Consider the following 14,357-nt stretch of genomic DNA (forward strand, 5'->3'; position numbering starts at 1 on the left):
TGAGGCCACGGTGCCTCCCCGTCCGGGGGCAGCACTAGGGTGCAGGTGGAGGGCATAAGACGCCAGGTTGGCCCTGGGAGGCAGCGGGCAGGACGGGGTGGCTGCAGCGTGACGGAGCAGGATGCGCTCGGCGTGGTCCCTGGCTGCCCACTGCACAGGAACCAGGTGGGGAGCCCGCAGCAGCCCCCGCTCCTGCTGCTTGAGACTGTGGGCGAGTCTCTTCACCCGCTGAGCGGTGGCCTCCTCACCCCCTGTGGCCAGAACAGGGCTGGGGTGAGCCGAGACGGGCTCGGGCGGCATGGAGCAGGAGGGGCCGAGCCCGGCTCTCCCACGCAGCGGGCGGCGAGCTCCAGCCCCGCTGCCTACACCACAGGGACGTCTGGGCACCCGCCCCGGGTGACTCGCCTTCCCGGGGCACCACCTTCCGCGAACCGGGTGGGTCTCTCTTGAGTCATTCTCCCGCGTTCCCAGGCCGAGTCCCAAGAAACAGGATCAGGACGGATGGGCGACCGCAGGCCCCCGCACTGCCGCCGAAGCACAGCCACGGGGCCACGGCCCATGCCTGGTCCCCCTGCCCACGGCGGCGGCACCCCTGGCCCTGGAGCGGAAGGGAGAGGACTCACGAGGCGTGGGTGGGCATCGCCCCGGCTGCTAGCCAGAGAGTGGAGCAACGTTTGCCGACTCAGGCCGCCATCACCAGCCTCGCAGGACAGGAGGCTGGGCGCTGGGCCAGCCTGGGCCAGCCTCCGCAGGGCGAGGCTGCTCTCCAGAGCGTCACAGGCACGTGGTGCTGGGGAACAGGTTTTCCAACCTCCAAGGGGTTGGAAAACCTCGAAGATCAGGAGCTGAGCTTCTTCACAGCATGTAGCCAGAGACGCCCAGGATGGACCCGTCCCTGAATGGTGACGGGCAGCTCCAGCTGGGTGCGGGCCCCAACCCAAAGCCACGGTGAGGCTGCTGTGTGGGCCGAGGGCTTGGGGTCTGCCTGTTTAGACGCTTCAGGAAACACCCCCTCCCTTCACCTCCCACCTGGCAGCCCCAACCAGGGGGCTCGGTGGCCCACGACTATCAGCCACGAATCCGCCTCCGCGCGCACCTCTGCCCCACAAGAGCCACCCTGAACCTGTGATCAGGAGGAAGCTGGCACGAATGCCCCTCTGTGTGAGCCACGCTTCAAGGCCACAGACCTCATCTTATCTAGGCCCTGAGCCAGGGCGGGGGAAGGCTGAGCTAGAGACGAGCCAGCCCCGTGACTGCAGTGGCCACCAGGAGGCCACAGGAGGCCGCTGGGAGGCGGCAGAGAAGCAGGGCCCTCTGGGGCCTGGGGCCACGTCTTTCTTTCCCACTAAGCCAGGCCTGACTCCCGCCCAGTGGGGGTTTGGTTGTAGGCTGTTGTAGAACTTATTCGAAAAGTATAAAGAAACGTAAAGGACTCTGGTCTACAGAGTCAAAGCAGTGCCAATCAAATTCCCCGTAAGTTGGGGTATTTTGTTTTTTGTAGATAACAAGGTGAGTCTAAAATGTGTAAGGAAAGGCAAAGGAACCAGAAGAGCCAATCATTCTGGAAAAGGCCTCCCTGGGCAGGAGCACGGGCAGAGGGGAAGCTGCACGACTGCCCAGGACGGCTGGGAAGGGACGGGGTTCCGCGGCTCCTGCTTCTGCTGCCACCGGGCAGTCCCACTTCCTCAGCCGCGGCACACCAAGGGGGACAGCCGGATCCGCCAAAAGATGCCACTGAACTGACTTCCCCAGAACTACCTAACATGGCAAGGAAGAGGCTCCTGATGGGGCTCCTAGCCGGTGAGTTCTTAGGCACACGGGTTAGTTTTCACTCCCACCCATCTGCCTCGTTGTTCTTCTCGGCCTTTGCCCTGTTTGCAAAGTCAGTGCACCAAGTGTGCACTGGAGGTCTTCTAGCTCTCGGGAGGGCATCGAGCACCTTCCACTGAGCCCCAGCTCCAGCCAGGAGAGCTGCCCCAGCCCTCCCTTTGGGTCTTCTCTGCACACACACTCTCCCTGGCGCCTTGGTGCCGGCCAGGGCTGAGGAGGAGGGAGGAAAGGCAGAAAGGGGAGGAGAGCAGTCCGCCAGGCTGCCCGGGAGGAGGACTGCTCTTGCCCGCAGCGGCATACCGTCCGGGAGCAGCACCGTCAGGGTGGCGCCGAGTCCGCGGGTGCAGGAAGGCCGTGCGGCCGAGGTGCCAGGAACGCCGGGGCTCGGGAGCGGCCAGCCCCCGCCTCGGCCCTGGGCTCATGCGAGGGGAGAAAGCTGGTTCCCCACGAGACCACGGCCTGGCCCTGCAGGATGCCCTCGCCACCTGGGCGCCACCACGGCTTCGGTTAAAGGACCGGCCCAGAGTCTCCGGAGAGACAGCCCAGAAGCCAAGGTCCTGATGACCAGCCTAGACCCATCCATCACACTCCAATGCCGCAGAGGACAGGGCAGAGGACAGCGGGACAGGACAAGCTGAAGAACTCGGCTCCACACCCAACACGTGCGGCCCGCTGTGAGCAGAGGGACACGCCTCGCACCGGGCCAGCTCAGCAGGCTCAGGATGGGGTCTCCGCAGGGGACGGGAGGGGGCCCACGCTCCACCAAATGAGCTGCCAAGACCAGGACGAGCAGCGCCTTGGCCTGGGTTCATCCAGAGGTCAGGGAGAGGACCTGCAGCTGCTGTGCGCCCCCCACCGCCCCCCACCCTCCCCTTACACTGCTCCTGTCGTGAATGATCTCAGGCACAGCACAGGGCAGAGTGACACGACAGGGTCTCCCTCCCCCCAAGTAACAAAACCACTTGGCCCTACTCGAGACAGGCTTGTCCCTCCCTCTGTCCCCTCCATACCACAGGGAATGAAAGCGCTCCCACCCCCCTCGCCTCCCCAGCCATCGCTAATCCCACCACGCATGCTCGTACGCCTGCTGCTTTCACGGCCTCCGCAGTCCCTGACATCTCGCCACACACTTGGGGTGCTTATGGTCTGTCACCCTCTTGTGAAGGTCAACTCCACGAGGGCGGGGCTGCTTTCTGTCCACCGTGGCTTCCCAGGGCTAGAGGGGTGCCCCGTACAGAGCAGACAAGCCAGGAAGCCAGGAAGTCGGCACGCGTCGGCTCAAGAGCACACGTGTAACAGCGCTCCGGGGGGTCCTGAACTTGACATCGACGGTCCTGCCCTGGATCCCTCAGCTGAAGCCTGCGTCCCTCCGCCCAGCAGCAAGTCTGCGCTCCAACCGCATGGGTCAACAGGCGTGTTTTCTACCGAGGGACCCAACCACCTGCTCGCCGATGAGCCACCTCTTTCTCCTCAAGGAAAGGCAAGATCAAAGGAGGTACCGCTCAGCAAATCCGAGACTCCCGGAAACTGGGGCCCAAGGCTCTAGCCCACAGCTGGCGACATGAGAACCAAGCACCGAGGCCTGAGGGCCTCAGAGCAGGTACCAGCGAATGGGGGAGCATGTGCAGGCACCCACCCCCAAATCACACAAGCCGAGGGTCACTCGGCAAGGGGGCATCTACCTGGCCGCTCTCTCTGTCACCATCTCGGAGGTCCGGTGGCTCAGGCACAGCAAGGAGCACAAAGCCCAGGCCCGAGAGACACGGCGAGGCCCCGGCTCTGCCACCGTGCAGGGCAAACGTCTCTGGGCCCAGGAGAGGCGGCAAGCACCCCGGGCTGCCGGCAGTGGGGTGTGAAAGCACACTGGAGACTCTGAAGGCTCCCGCATCCCTGTGGACTTGACTGCAAAGGCAGAGATGAGGGACCTGCCCTGGGAGAGGCTCCACTCATGCTGGAGTGCTCCAGCCTCCTGTGCTAGGCACCCCCTCCCCTCCTGCTGCACCTCCCCAGAGCACAGCCCACCACGGCCAGGCGTTCTCAGAGCATCCAGATCTACCCCCCACCCGGGTAAGCAGGCGCCTGCGCAGGCCCTGTGCCTGAAGGCGGTCAAGCCCACCTGCTCATACAGACAAAGTCTGATCCCAGGCAGAGAGCCCTTGTGGCCCAGGGATGGGTGTAGGAGGAAGCGCAAGAGAGCCCTGGAAGCTTCGGGAAGTGCCTGAAGACAAGATGTCAGAGGCTGGAAGGGACGATGGGGAGCATCAGGGTGAACCCTGAAACAGCATTCAGGGAGTGCTGAGCCAGCGGGAGGGTGGGCAGGGCCTTACACACCAGGCAACTGCGCAGGCCAAGCGGGCCCACGCTCGAGGCGCTCAGGGAGGAGAGGAACAGGGCCTACTGAGGGTCAGAGAAAAGGCTGGCGTCTGGGCAAGGCTGGCGAAGGGGGAGGGCGCGGGGTGGCCCCACCCGAGAAGGCTGTGATGGTCAGGGCTGAGAGGCGGCCGGGGGTGGAGAGGAAGGGAGGACGCCGAGACGGGCAGGGGTGGGGGCGAGCGCGAGGGGCTGCGCACAGTGTGGGTACGGCATTACCTGTGCTTCTCGCTGCCCTCCTCTTCTCGGAGCTGCTTGGTCTTCGGCTCCCCATCGTCCTTGTCCTGCAAAGAAAGGGGAAAGCCAGGCTCAGACGGGCACGCCTGCTTCCAGCCCACACTCCAGGAGCCAGGAGCCCTGGCAAGGACCACCCTGGCGCTCCGGTCTGCAGCGGGGCACGGGCCCTGGCGGAGTTTAAAACCCACGGCCCGGCCCAGCCCCGGGCAGGCGGCGGTCCTCCCAGAACACCAGGAGGCGCGGCGGGACAGCGGAGGTGGGAGAAGCCGCGCGGGCCCTGGAGGGAGCCGCCCGCTGGGCTGGGGGAGACTGGGCAAGGAGGCACCAGCAGCCAGGATGGGAAGAGGCTCGGGTCTCCCAGCTCCCCAGGCCATGGTCTCTCCAGGAAATACCCAGGTTATCCCTTCCAGGGAGCGTAGCTCAAACGAGGGCCAGGCGTGCACCGAGCCCCGCCGCCCTGGCTGCCAGGCAGCGCACAGGGGCGGGAGTGAGGGGGGCAGCGCTTGACGTCTGTGTGGGAAAAACTTCCTCTGAATCTGGTTCTTTCCTCCCTGCCCCTCCAGCACCCTACACACACCGCACCCTCTTTTTAAGTCCAGAGAGCCCAGGCTCATCTCCACCTTGACAGAGGAAGCTTGTTCTCTGGTTCCACCAGGGGAAAGGACCACACGCCTCGGGCTGTAGCACAAACGTGTTCCTGGGCTCTCCACCCCCCCCCAGCCCCCGACGACCTCGTTACCACTGTGATCAGACCTGCCCTGGGACAGTGACAGCGGCAAGGGGCCTGCATGGCTTCAGTGCCTGCCCCAAGAGCAACCTTCACGGGCATCAGGGCTGACCCCCAGGGCTGGCCCTCCAGGCTGACCCCCCCAGAGCTGACCCCCCAGGGCTGACCCTCCAGGCTGGCCCCCCAGGGCTGACCACCCAGGGCTGACCCCCCAGGGCTGACCCCCAGGGCTGGCCCTCCAGGCTGACCCCCAGGGCTGACCCTCCAGGCTGACCCCCCAGGGCTGATCCTCCAGGGCTGACCCCCCAGGGCTGACCCTCCGGGCTGACCCCCAGGGCTGGCCCCCCAGGACTGACCCCCCAGGGCTGGCCCCCCAGGGCTGACCCTCTAGGTTGGCCCCCCAGGGCTGCTCTGAGCACACTTCACTCCTGGCAGTGGTAGGCCACTCAGCCCCTCTCACTGGCATGTGCCCGAGACATCCGGAAGCCCCTTCCAAAGGGAACCGGCTGGGATGGGTACAAGGACCCTCTGGAGGGGAACGTAAATTATCTGTACAACACTGCAGACAACCACCCAAGCAGCTCTTCTAGAAGCTTGCTCACATCTCTGACAGCCGCCTCCCACAGCGGCGCTGGCTTGTGAGTCACTTCCTGGCAGCGTTCGTGGAGACTGGAGACCTAGGGAATGACCAGAGCCCACCATCCTTGGCCACAAAGCCTGTGGGGGAGGAGACCACCCGAACCAGGAGACATGAGCAGACCGAGGGGTCCCCGCTCCCTCGGCCCAGCCGGCCCGGTCTCGGGGTGAGGCAGCAGGAACAGCAGAGCTGGCCCAGCGTCCGCAGCTACGAGACAGAGGCCAAGACGGTCCTCGGGTTTAGGGGCTGGCCTCCTGCTGAGGGGTGGGCGGGTGTCCCCGGGGGAACACGCCCGAGCAGAGGCAGGGGTGCGGCCTGAAGGACACGCGGGGTGGGAGCAGCAGTCGGTGAAGGCTGTCAAGGCAGGGGGGTGGCGCACAGAGGACCCACGCCGGGGTTCTGGGGCAGCGGGAGCCAGGGGGGACCCTGGGGAGCTGCAGGAGGGCCCGAGGCCCCCCCCCGAGAGCCCGCCGCCGTGCGCTGGGCAGGGCGGGCCCTGAAGCGGAGGCCAGCGCATGACCGCCAGAGAGGAAGGGAGAGAAGAGCACAAAGTCGACTGAGAAATTAGGTGGGACTCTCGAGACGGCTCCCAGACGCGGGCGCCTGGATGGCACCTTCCAAAGACAGAACAGAGGGAGGCGGCGACAGAGCCCCGCGCCCGCCAAGGCTGGTCAGCCAAAGAGGGTGCCCAGGGCTCCCTCCCCGCCACCAGCCACCAGAGCCTGGGGAAGGAAGACCTCTCCCAGAGGAGGCCTGGTGGGGGAAGGTGGAAGAGGAGGGGACGCTGCGGGGAGCAGGGGCGCACCTGGGCAAGCTCCACGCCCTTCCCAGCCCGCGCCGCCACCACAGCACCCTTCTGGAGTCCCAGAGACAAGCAAGTGGCCAAGTCATTCATTAACAAGGAAGACAACACTCGGCTCTCTAGACAGGCTGGGGGTAGGGCCAGCGTCAGCTCTGCAGACAGCACGAGGCAAGAGCCACCCGGGCCCAGGGACTCCGCAAAGAGCAGGCACACGGAGAACGGGCCACCCGAGTGGGGTGCAAGGGGCGCCCTGGCCTTCCCGCTCAACTGCGAATGTAGGCAGGAGGACGAGCATCCAGGAGCGATGCCGTGAGGTCACCAGGCACAAGCGGCATGGGCCCTCGGGCCTGGGATGCAGACCGCCTCCCCGCCCCCCTCACGGAGCCTCAGAACTGGAGGGCTGCAGGGGCGCCACACCCCAGGCCCTCGATCAACCACGGGGATCCTCGGGAAGGAGCTCTGCCCACGGCCGCACAGCCGGCCAGCCGGAGCTGCGGACCGGCTTAAGAGCGCCCTGATCCCTGCTCTGCACGGGCGCCGAGGAACGAAGAGGTCCACACCGAGTGCCACTGAGTTTCTAGAAACGGCTGCCCGCAGCCGCCGCTCCTGCTCTCCACCCTGCCGGACCAGTCCAGTTCTAAGCGCAGGTGGAGACCCCCACAGGGGCTGAAGGTCAAGGTACAGACGTCCCCAGGGAGCCAAGTGGAGACCCCACACACACACACACACAGGGGCTGAAGGTCAAGGTACACAACGTCCCCAGGGAGCCCAGTGGAGACCCTCCCCCTACAGGGGCTGAAGGTCAAGGTACACAACAGCCCCAGGGAGCCCAGAGCCCCTCCACCCATCCTGACTTAGAGTAAGACCTGCCCCAGATTTCTCCACCTTCACCCCTCCTTCCAGTTCCTACTCTGCATCCCCCCCTCTTTGCCACCACTTCCTTAGGGCCCCCCACAACCAGGCAGCCCCAGCCAGCAGCCCCTCTCCTCTGAAGGCCACGCCCTCTCCTGCTGGGCACTGCCCCGCCCCAGCCCCCCAAGCCTCCTTCCCCTTGTGCTCCACATGGCTCTGCCCCTCTGCCCGTCTGCCCCAGCTCTCGCTGGCTTTCCACACCCCCAGGCCAACAGCCAGCCTCCCCAACCCCCCCAGCGGCCCACAGAGGTGTGGCTGCCCAAGGCCCCCCACTCACCCTACATCCCAGTCACGCTGGTCCTTGCCCAGAGCACCCTGACACTGGACACTGCCTCCAGTCCTGAAATGTCCACCTGAGCCCCCAAGAAAACCCTCGTGCGTGTGAGGCAGGCGCTCAACCACCGGTCCAGCTCACGAGCGCCTTCGGGGATACACGAAGGGCGTTCCCACTCCCCTGGGCCTGGAACTCAGCAGGGTCTGCCGTGTCCACAACCAGACCCCGCCACTCCCGCCCCCTTGGTGCAGGCCATCTCCTGGAGCTCCTCAAAGCCTCCCAGAGCCTGGGCTACACGGCCCTCATCACCTCTGCCAAGTTAGTACTACCCTCTTGGCGGAGCGGGTGGAGCACGGGCTGAGCACCTGCTTCGCAGGTACGAGGGTTCAATCCCCGGCTGTCTCCTAATTTTTTACCTGGGTTGCGGGTCTCTCTGTTGTTGAGTTGTATGTGTTGTTTATATGTTCTGGATCTTAAACCATTATCTGATACATGGTTTGAGGCTATTTTCTCCTGAGAGTTTTCTGGATTTCCTCTTTGGACCATTCACTGCTGGTGTGCAGGCCCAGTGGTGTGTGTGCTGGCCTTGTACACTGCCACTTGGCTGAACTCTTTTCTTAGCTCTGGTAGCTTTCATGTAGGTTCTTCAGGATTTTCTATACACAAAATCACGTCACCTGCCAAGAGAGATAGCACTCCTCTTCCTTCCAATTTAGACGCCTTCTACACAACCCTGGTTTATAACAATTGTGTCCCTGGCGAAAGAACTTCAAACGTTAAGACACAGATGGACAGCGTTTGTTTTGGAGGGGGCTATTTCACGACCCCCTGCAGTTCTGCCTGAGAAGCGCCTTCCTTCTGCAGGTTCTGGGGGAGGGCAAGGGCAAGGTGCAGGTGTGGAGGCCTCGGCTGGGGTCCAGGAGCAGGCAGGAAAGCTGTGGGGGCGGCCCCGTCCAGGCCCTGGTGCACCTGCCCTTCAGCCACCAGTGTTGCTGAGCACTTGACCCTTCTAGAATCGACAGAGAGGGCAGCATAAGAAAATCTTACTGTTATTTTTTTAGGAGGTACCAGAGATGTGAGGACTTTGTACATGTGAGGCAGGCACTCAACCACTGGGTTACCCCACTCCCAGAAATCTTCATCAGGTTCAGTTGGTTAATAAATGTTTGTGCTTTTAAGCCACTAATTGGGGTGATGTGTTACACAGCATTAGGTAACTAATACAATATCATTTGTGATCCAGCGCAAATGTCCCCTCCTGGCGAACTCTGCAAGCCCACAGACCAAGGGAACGGATGGGGCCTCTGTCCCAACACCACTTGGGACACCGGGACATGCCCGACCTGCTGCGTGTGTGCGTGCGTGCGTGTGTGTGTGCTGGGGAGGAATCTTGAATCTTTTTTTTTTCCCTTTTTAATTGTTTATTGATTTTGTAAAAATATTACATTAAAAAAAAAATTATATGAGGTCCCATTCAACCCCACCACCCCCACCCCACCACTCCCCCCCCCAGCAACACTCACTCCCTTCATCATGACACATCCATTGCACCTGGTAAGTACATCTTTGGGCACCTCTGCACCTCATGGTCAATGGTCCACATCATGGCCCATACTCTCCCCCATTCCATCCAGTGGGCCCTGGGAGGATTCACAATGTCCGGTGATTGCCCCTGAAGCACCATCTAAGGCAACTACAAGTCTGGGGAGGAATCTTAAGGCCGAAACGGGTCGCTGTGCTGAAGCAAGGGACCTTGAACTAAGGGGCCATTGAACAAACCCCTTCTCCCATCCTAAGGCTCCCCCAGGCCTCGTGCTTCTAGGAGTTGCTGCCAGGGCTCTCCGGCCCAGGAGAGAGGGGGGATAGGGAGGGGTTAGGAGAGGCGCTTGACTTGCCCCCGCGGTTCCTCCCACCCTTAGACCGTTACTGCCACAGCCAACAGGTACTCGTGGGTTCAGAGCCACTTCCGGCGCCCAGGTGAGCAGGCCCCGTTAGCTCTGAGTAAGCCTGGGCACCGCCCACAGGAAGCAGCCATTCTGGGCAACAACCAAGAGAAAACAAGGCCCCCAAGCCCTAGTCCCCTAAGAAGAGGTGATACTGGCCCCAGTTTGAGACTTTCCAGTTCTGTTCTGGGCCCAAAGAGAGATGGGTACACAGCGCCTGAGGGCAGGCGGGGAGAGGCTGGCGATGCCCAGGGCAAATGGCGCAGGCTGCACAATTTCATCCTGTTCTCTGTCTTCAGAGCAGGGCAGCCCAAGCTGGGGCGGAGGGACCTCCTGTCAGGTGTGGCTATGGTGGGAGCGCTGTGGTGGGAGCACTGTGGTGGGAGCGCTGCTCCAAGGGCACTCACTCGGCGGGCAGTGCAGTCACCAGTTCTGCTGACACAGCCTGAAGACGCAGCTGAGGCTGCAGGTGCCTAGAACCAGGAACTGCAGGCTTGCCACCTCTCACCGGGGGCTCGCCACCTCCTGCCGGGGGCTCTCGGCCACCCACTAGGTGCTCTCTGCCACCCACGAGGTGCTCTCTGCCACCCACTAGGTGCTCTCCGCCACCCACTAGGTGCTCTCTGCCACCCACGAAGTACTCTCCAGCTCCCTCCAGATGCTCTCTGCATCCCACCTCCGCCTCCCGCCGGGTGCTCTCTGCCACCCACTGGGTGCTGTCCACACGATGCCCCCAGCCCTCGATTCCCTACTAGGACCACCTGGCCTGTGTGTCCAGTCTGCCCGCCAGACCGAGAGTTCCGTGAGGGCACACTCTTGTCTCACCCGTCTCTGAACCCACAAGCCTGAGGTCTCCTCGACAGGCACACCACAGTGGCAGAGGACAGGCTCCAGGTCAGAAGTGGAGAGGAGAAGCCCGGCTTCATCTCGCCCTGGCTGTGCGGCCCTGGGCAAGCTATGGGACCTGTCTGGCCTTGGTTTCCTCATCTAGGAACACGAGGACAATCAGGCTGACATCACGAGGCTCTTCCGAGACTGAAAGGATAAGGGAGAAGGGAGAAGAGCCTGTGGCCCGGGCACTCAGGGCAGCAGACCCCGAGAGGCGGGGAGAACCGGGCCCGGTGGGGGGGTGGGGGGGCTGAGGGGAGCCACAGCCACAGGCCCGGCCACACGCTCCGCTTTCTCTTTTCGTTGCTGGCATCTGATGTCCTCAGCAGCCCGGAGGAGCCCAGGAGTCGGGGCATGCCAGAGCCCTGCTTACAGACACTGCAAGGCGTGTCCGTCGGGCCGGGGAGACAGGTCTTCTGACTCCCACCCAGGGCCGCCCGAGAGCCAGGCTCAGAATCTGCTGGGGTGGGGGGAGAGTTGGGGGGGGTGACAGTCAAGAGGCCAGGTTGGCTCCCTAAAGGCTTGAGAACAGAGAAGGGACAGAGTGCCGGGAGCTGGAGGCTGAGCCCACAGTAAGGAAGCTGGAGATAAGGACTGAGATAAGGGCTGGAACTGGGTCAGTGACAGGTCCAGGGAGGAGGGGGCTGGGCGCCAGGAGGAGTCAGGGGGAGCCTGGGGGGGGGGAGTCAGGGGGAGCCGGTGGAGCCAGGAGGAGCCGGGGGAGCCGGGGGGAGCCGGGAGGAGCCGGGGGGAGCTGGGGGGCGCCAGGGGAAGCCGGGGGAGCCAGGAGGAGCCGGGGGGAGCTGGGGGGCGCCAGGGGAAGCCGGGGGAGCCAGGGGGAGCCGGGGGAGCCAGGAGGAGCCGGGGGGAGCTGGGGGGTGCCAGGGGAAGCCGGGGGAGCCGGGGGAGCCGGGAGGGCTAAGGGTCCGCCGTGCCCACCGGGAGAAAGAAGGCGCCTTTCAGGGACTAGAGAAGGGGTGCGGAGCTCTCGGCAGCCCAAGCTTGAGGCTTGGTGCAAAGCGGTGCAGACGATGCCCAGGACCCCGAAGGATCAAGGAGTCCTCGCCGCCAGGCAGGCCCCTCCCCGGCCACCCCACTCCGAGGCCCAGGCACCAGCACCCAGAGCCAGCCCTCACCAGGCCCAGACGACCGCTGGCACCCAGGGGTGTGAGGAGGGTGAGGAGCTGGGCTGATTCTGGTCCTGTTCTCACCACGAGTGCAAACCGGCCGTGCTCGTAACCTCAGCAGACGCCGTCTGGCTCCCTCGTGCCGGCTCCCGTACACTGGGTGCCAAGGATGAAAAAGGGCAAGAAGGCGCCCGTGGCCACAGACCAGGACTCCAGAAGTCCATGGCCATCCACACACAGCCATGGTGAGAGGGCACATTTTTCTGGATTAAGAATTCACAGCACTTCAGATTCTCAGAGAGGTAGTGATCCAGGGAAGATTAAAAAGTATTGGGGGGCGGGGGTTGGGGGTATATGGGGACCTCATATTTTTTTAATGTAACATTTTTAAAAAATTAAGAGAGACAGGAAAAAAAAAGAAATAGCCATTTAAAAGAAAAAAACTATTGGAGGGAGCAGATGTGGCTCAAGCGGTTGAGCACCCACCTTCCACATGAAAGGTTCTGGTGCCTCCTGAAAAACCAAAAACAAGCAGCAAGCAAAGCAAACAAAAAAACTACTTCAGGAAAGCCAATGTGGCTCCGTGGTCGAGCACTGGCTCCCCACATACAAGTCCTGGGTTCAGTTTTGTTTAAAAAAAAAAACTACTGGGGAGGGGAAAGGGAACAAAGTCAACAATGGGGGGTGGGGGCTTGGAGGGGGCACAGGAGGTGTGAGGTGCCTGGGAAGGCTCTCCAAGAGTTGTCCTCTGTCCTGCATCCTGAAGGACAAATGGAGCTGGGCGGGGGAGGGCAGCAGAGGAACAACCCCCACAGGGAGAGGCCCAAGCTGGCCAGGGCCCCTCCTACTGCCCTGGGGTTCAGCCCCAGCAGGAAGGAACCGCCTGGAAGGTCCCTTGGAGGGCAGAGCAGAGACCAGTCTCCCTGCTTCCCTTCCCGGGCAGCAGCTGGACGCTCCAACCCCTGCCGGCCCTCCCTGCAGGGGGCGCTGTGGCGTGGAGGAAGCCGCAGGCCGTGGGCTGGGCAGCGCAGGCTCCTCAGCTGACAGTGGTGCACCGCGCGCAAACTGCAGGACTTCTCTGGGCTTCTGTTCCCTCCCCTGGAAGGCGGGGCTGGTGCCACTTCAGCAGGGGCGGGCGAGGGTTAGAGATAACCTGGGCCGCCCCTGGTTACCTGGCACCCTGGGGAGCTCCGAGGCCTGCCGTCCATCGGGACGGGCCTGCCTGAGCCCTGGCTCTGCTGCACCCCCCCTGGGGACCGGAAGGTTCCCTCCGTCCTCCCCTGCCCTGACCCAAGGAAACGGAGAGCCGCCGAGTGCCCGGACAGCAACGGACACAACGGGGACCCAGGCTCTGATCACCCTAGGAAAAGGAGGGAAATCCCTTAGGCCAGCAGGCAGAAGACGCGGCCTAGCCCCGACAGCCTCAAGTGCAGTCCTGCGTCAACGGAAAGCAGAAGCCCTTTCTGAGCGCTTTTCTTTGGCCAAGTTTCCATATGTGACAAACTTTTCATTTTTTTTTTTTTAAAGATTTATTTATTTATTTAATTTCCCCCCTCCCCTGGTTGTCTGTTCTCTGTGTCTATTTGCTGCGTCTTGTTTCTTTGTCCGCTTCTGTTGTTGTCAGCGGCACGGGAAGTGTGGGCGGCGCCATTCCTGGGCAGGCTGCACTTTCTTTCGCGCTGGGCGGCTCTCCCTATGGGTGCACTTCACGCGGGGGACACCCTTGCGTGGCACGGCACTCCTTGCGCGCATCAGCACTGCGCACGGCCAGCTCCACACGGGTCAAGGAGGCCCGGGGTTTGAACCGCGGACCTCCCATGTGGTAGACGGACGCCCTAACCACTGGGCCAAAGTCCGTTTCCTGACTTTTCATTTTTTAAAAGGAGGCTCAGGCTAAGAAAGCCCAGAGTCCCTCAGGAATGAGTGACGAGAGGCCCCGGTGGCAAGAACGGGCATCACGTCTGTGAGGGTTTCCCACCAAGTCCTTCCTTCTGTCCCCAGCACAAAACTCACAGCAGTGGAGTGCCAGCCCTCGGCCCTGGCCATGCGCGCGGAAGGTCACACTGCTATTAGCAGAGAGGAGCGCTGCCAGGCCTCCAACAGCCGTCCCGGACGTTGGATTTCACCTGGATTTTCCCAGGAGCGACTGCACCGGTTGGTGTGGGAGGGGTCTTGGAGAGGCCGGGCCATCACTGTTTCCCACGCTGGGCCCAGAACCGCAGCTGGGCCAGCCAGAGCGAGTGCCCACATGACCGGGGAAGGCACCGCTTGCTGCCGTCTGACACACGAGGATTTCCTCCGCCCCGTCGTCTGAGCTCCAGCAGCGTGCATGCGTTACAGGCTGTCTGAGCTCCAAGAGCACCCATGCATCAGATATCGTCTGAGTTCCCAACAGCACCCATGCATCAGATGTCATCTGAGCTCCAGCAACACATCGATGCACTGGATATTGTCTGAAGTCCCAGCAGCACCCACGCGTTGGATATCATCTGAGCTCCCAGCAGCACCCATGCGTTAGATATCACCGGCACATTTCACAGATGAAGCAACTGAGGCCTGGCGCCCCCTAACGTGGTCTGCATGTGCTAGACCCCACACCTTCCTATCAGG

General features: G+C 62.9%; 1 protein-coding gene across 3 annotated transcripts in view; it reads right to left on the reverse strand.

The window, feature by feature from the left end:
• The window catches only part of CCDC12 (coiled-coil domain containing 12), a 50,011-nt gene that overhangs the window by 13,155 nt on the left and 22,499 nt on the right, over positions 1 to 14,357 (reverse strand). For 2 of the 3 annotated variants that reach the window (XM_058288788.2, XM_058288789.2), the window contains 2 exons: positions 4,420 to 4,484; positions 3,513 to 3,732 (listed from right to left, as the gene is read on the reverse strand). In XM_058288788.2, coding sequence (XP_058144771.1) covers positions 3,513 to 3,732; positions 4,420 to 4,484 — 285 coding nt within the window. The remainder of the gene's footprint in view (positions 1 to 3,512; positions 3,733 to 4,419; positions 4,485 to 14,357) is intronic. The other variant, XM_058288790.2, reaches the window with a different exon arrangement.

The sequence above is a fragment of the Dasypus novemcinctus genome, chromosome 26, assembly GCF_030445035.2.
Source record: "Dasypus novemcinctus isolate mDasNov1 chromosome 26, mDasNov1.1.hap2, whole genome shotgun sequence".
In the NCBI taxonomy this organism is placed as follows: Eukaryota; Metazoa; Chordata; class Mammalia; order Cingulata; family Dasypodidae; genus Dasypus; species Dasypus novemcinctus.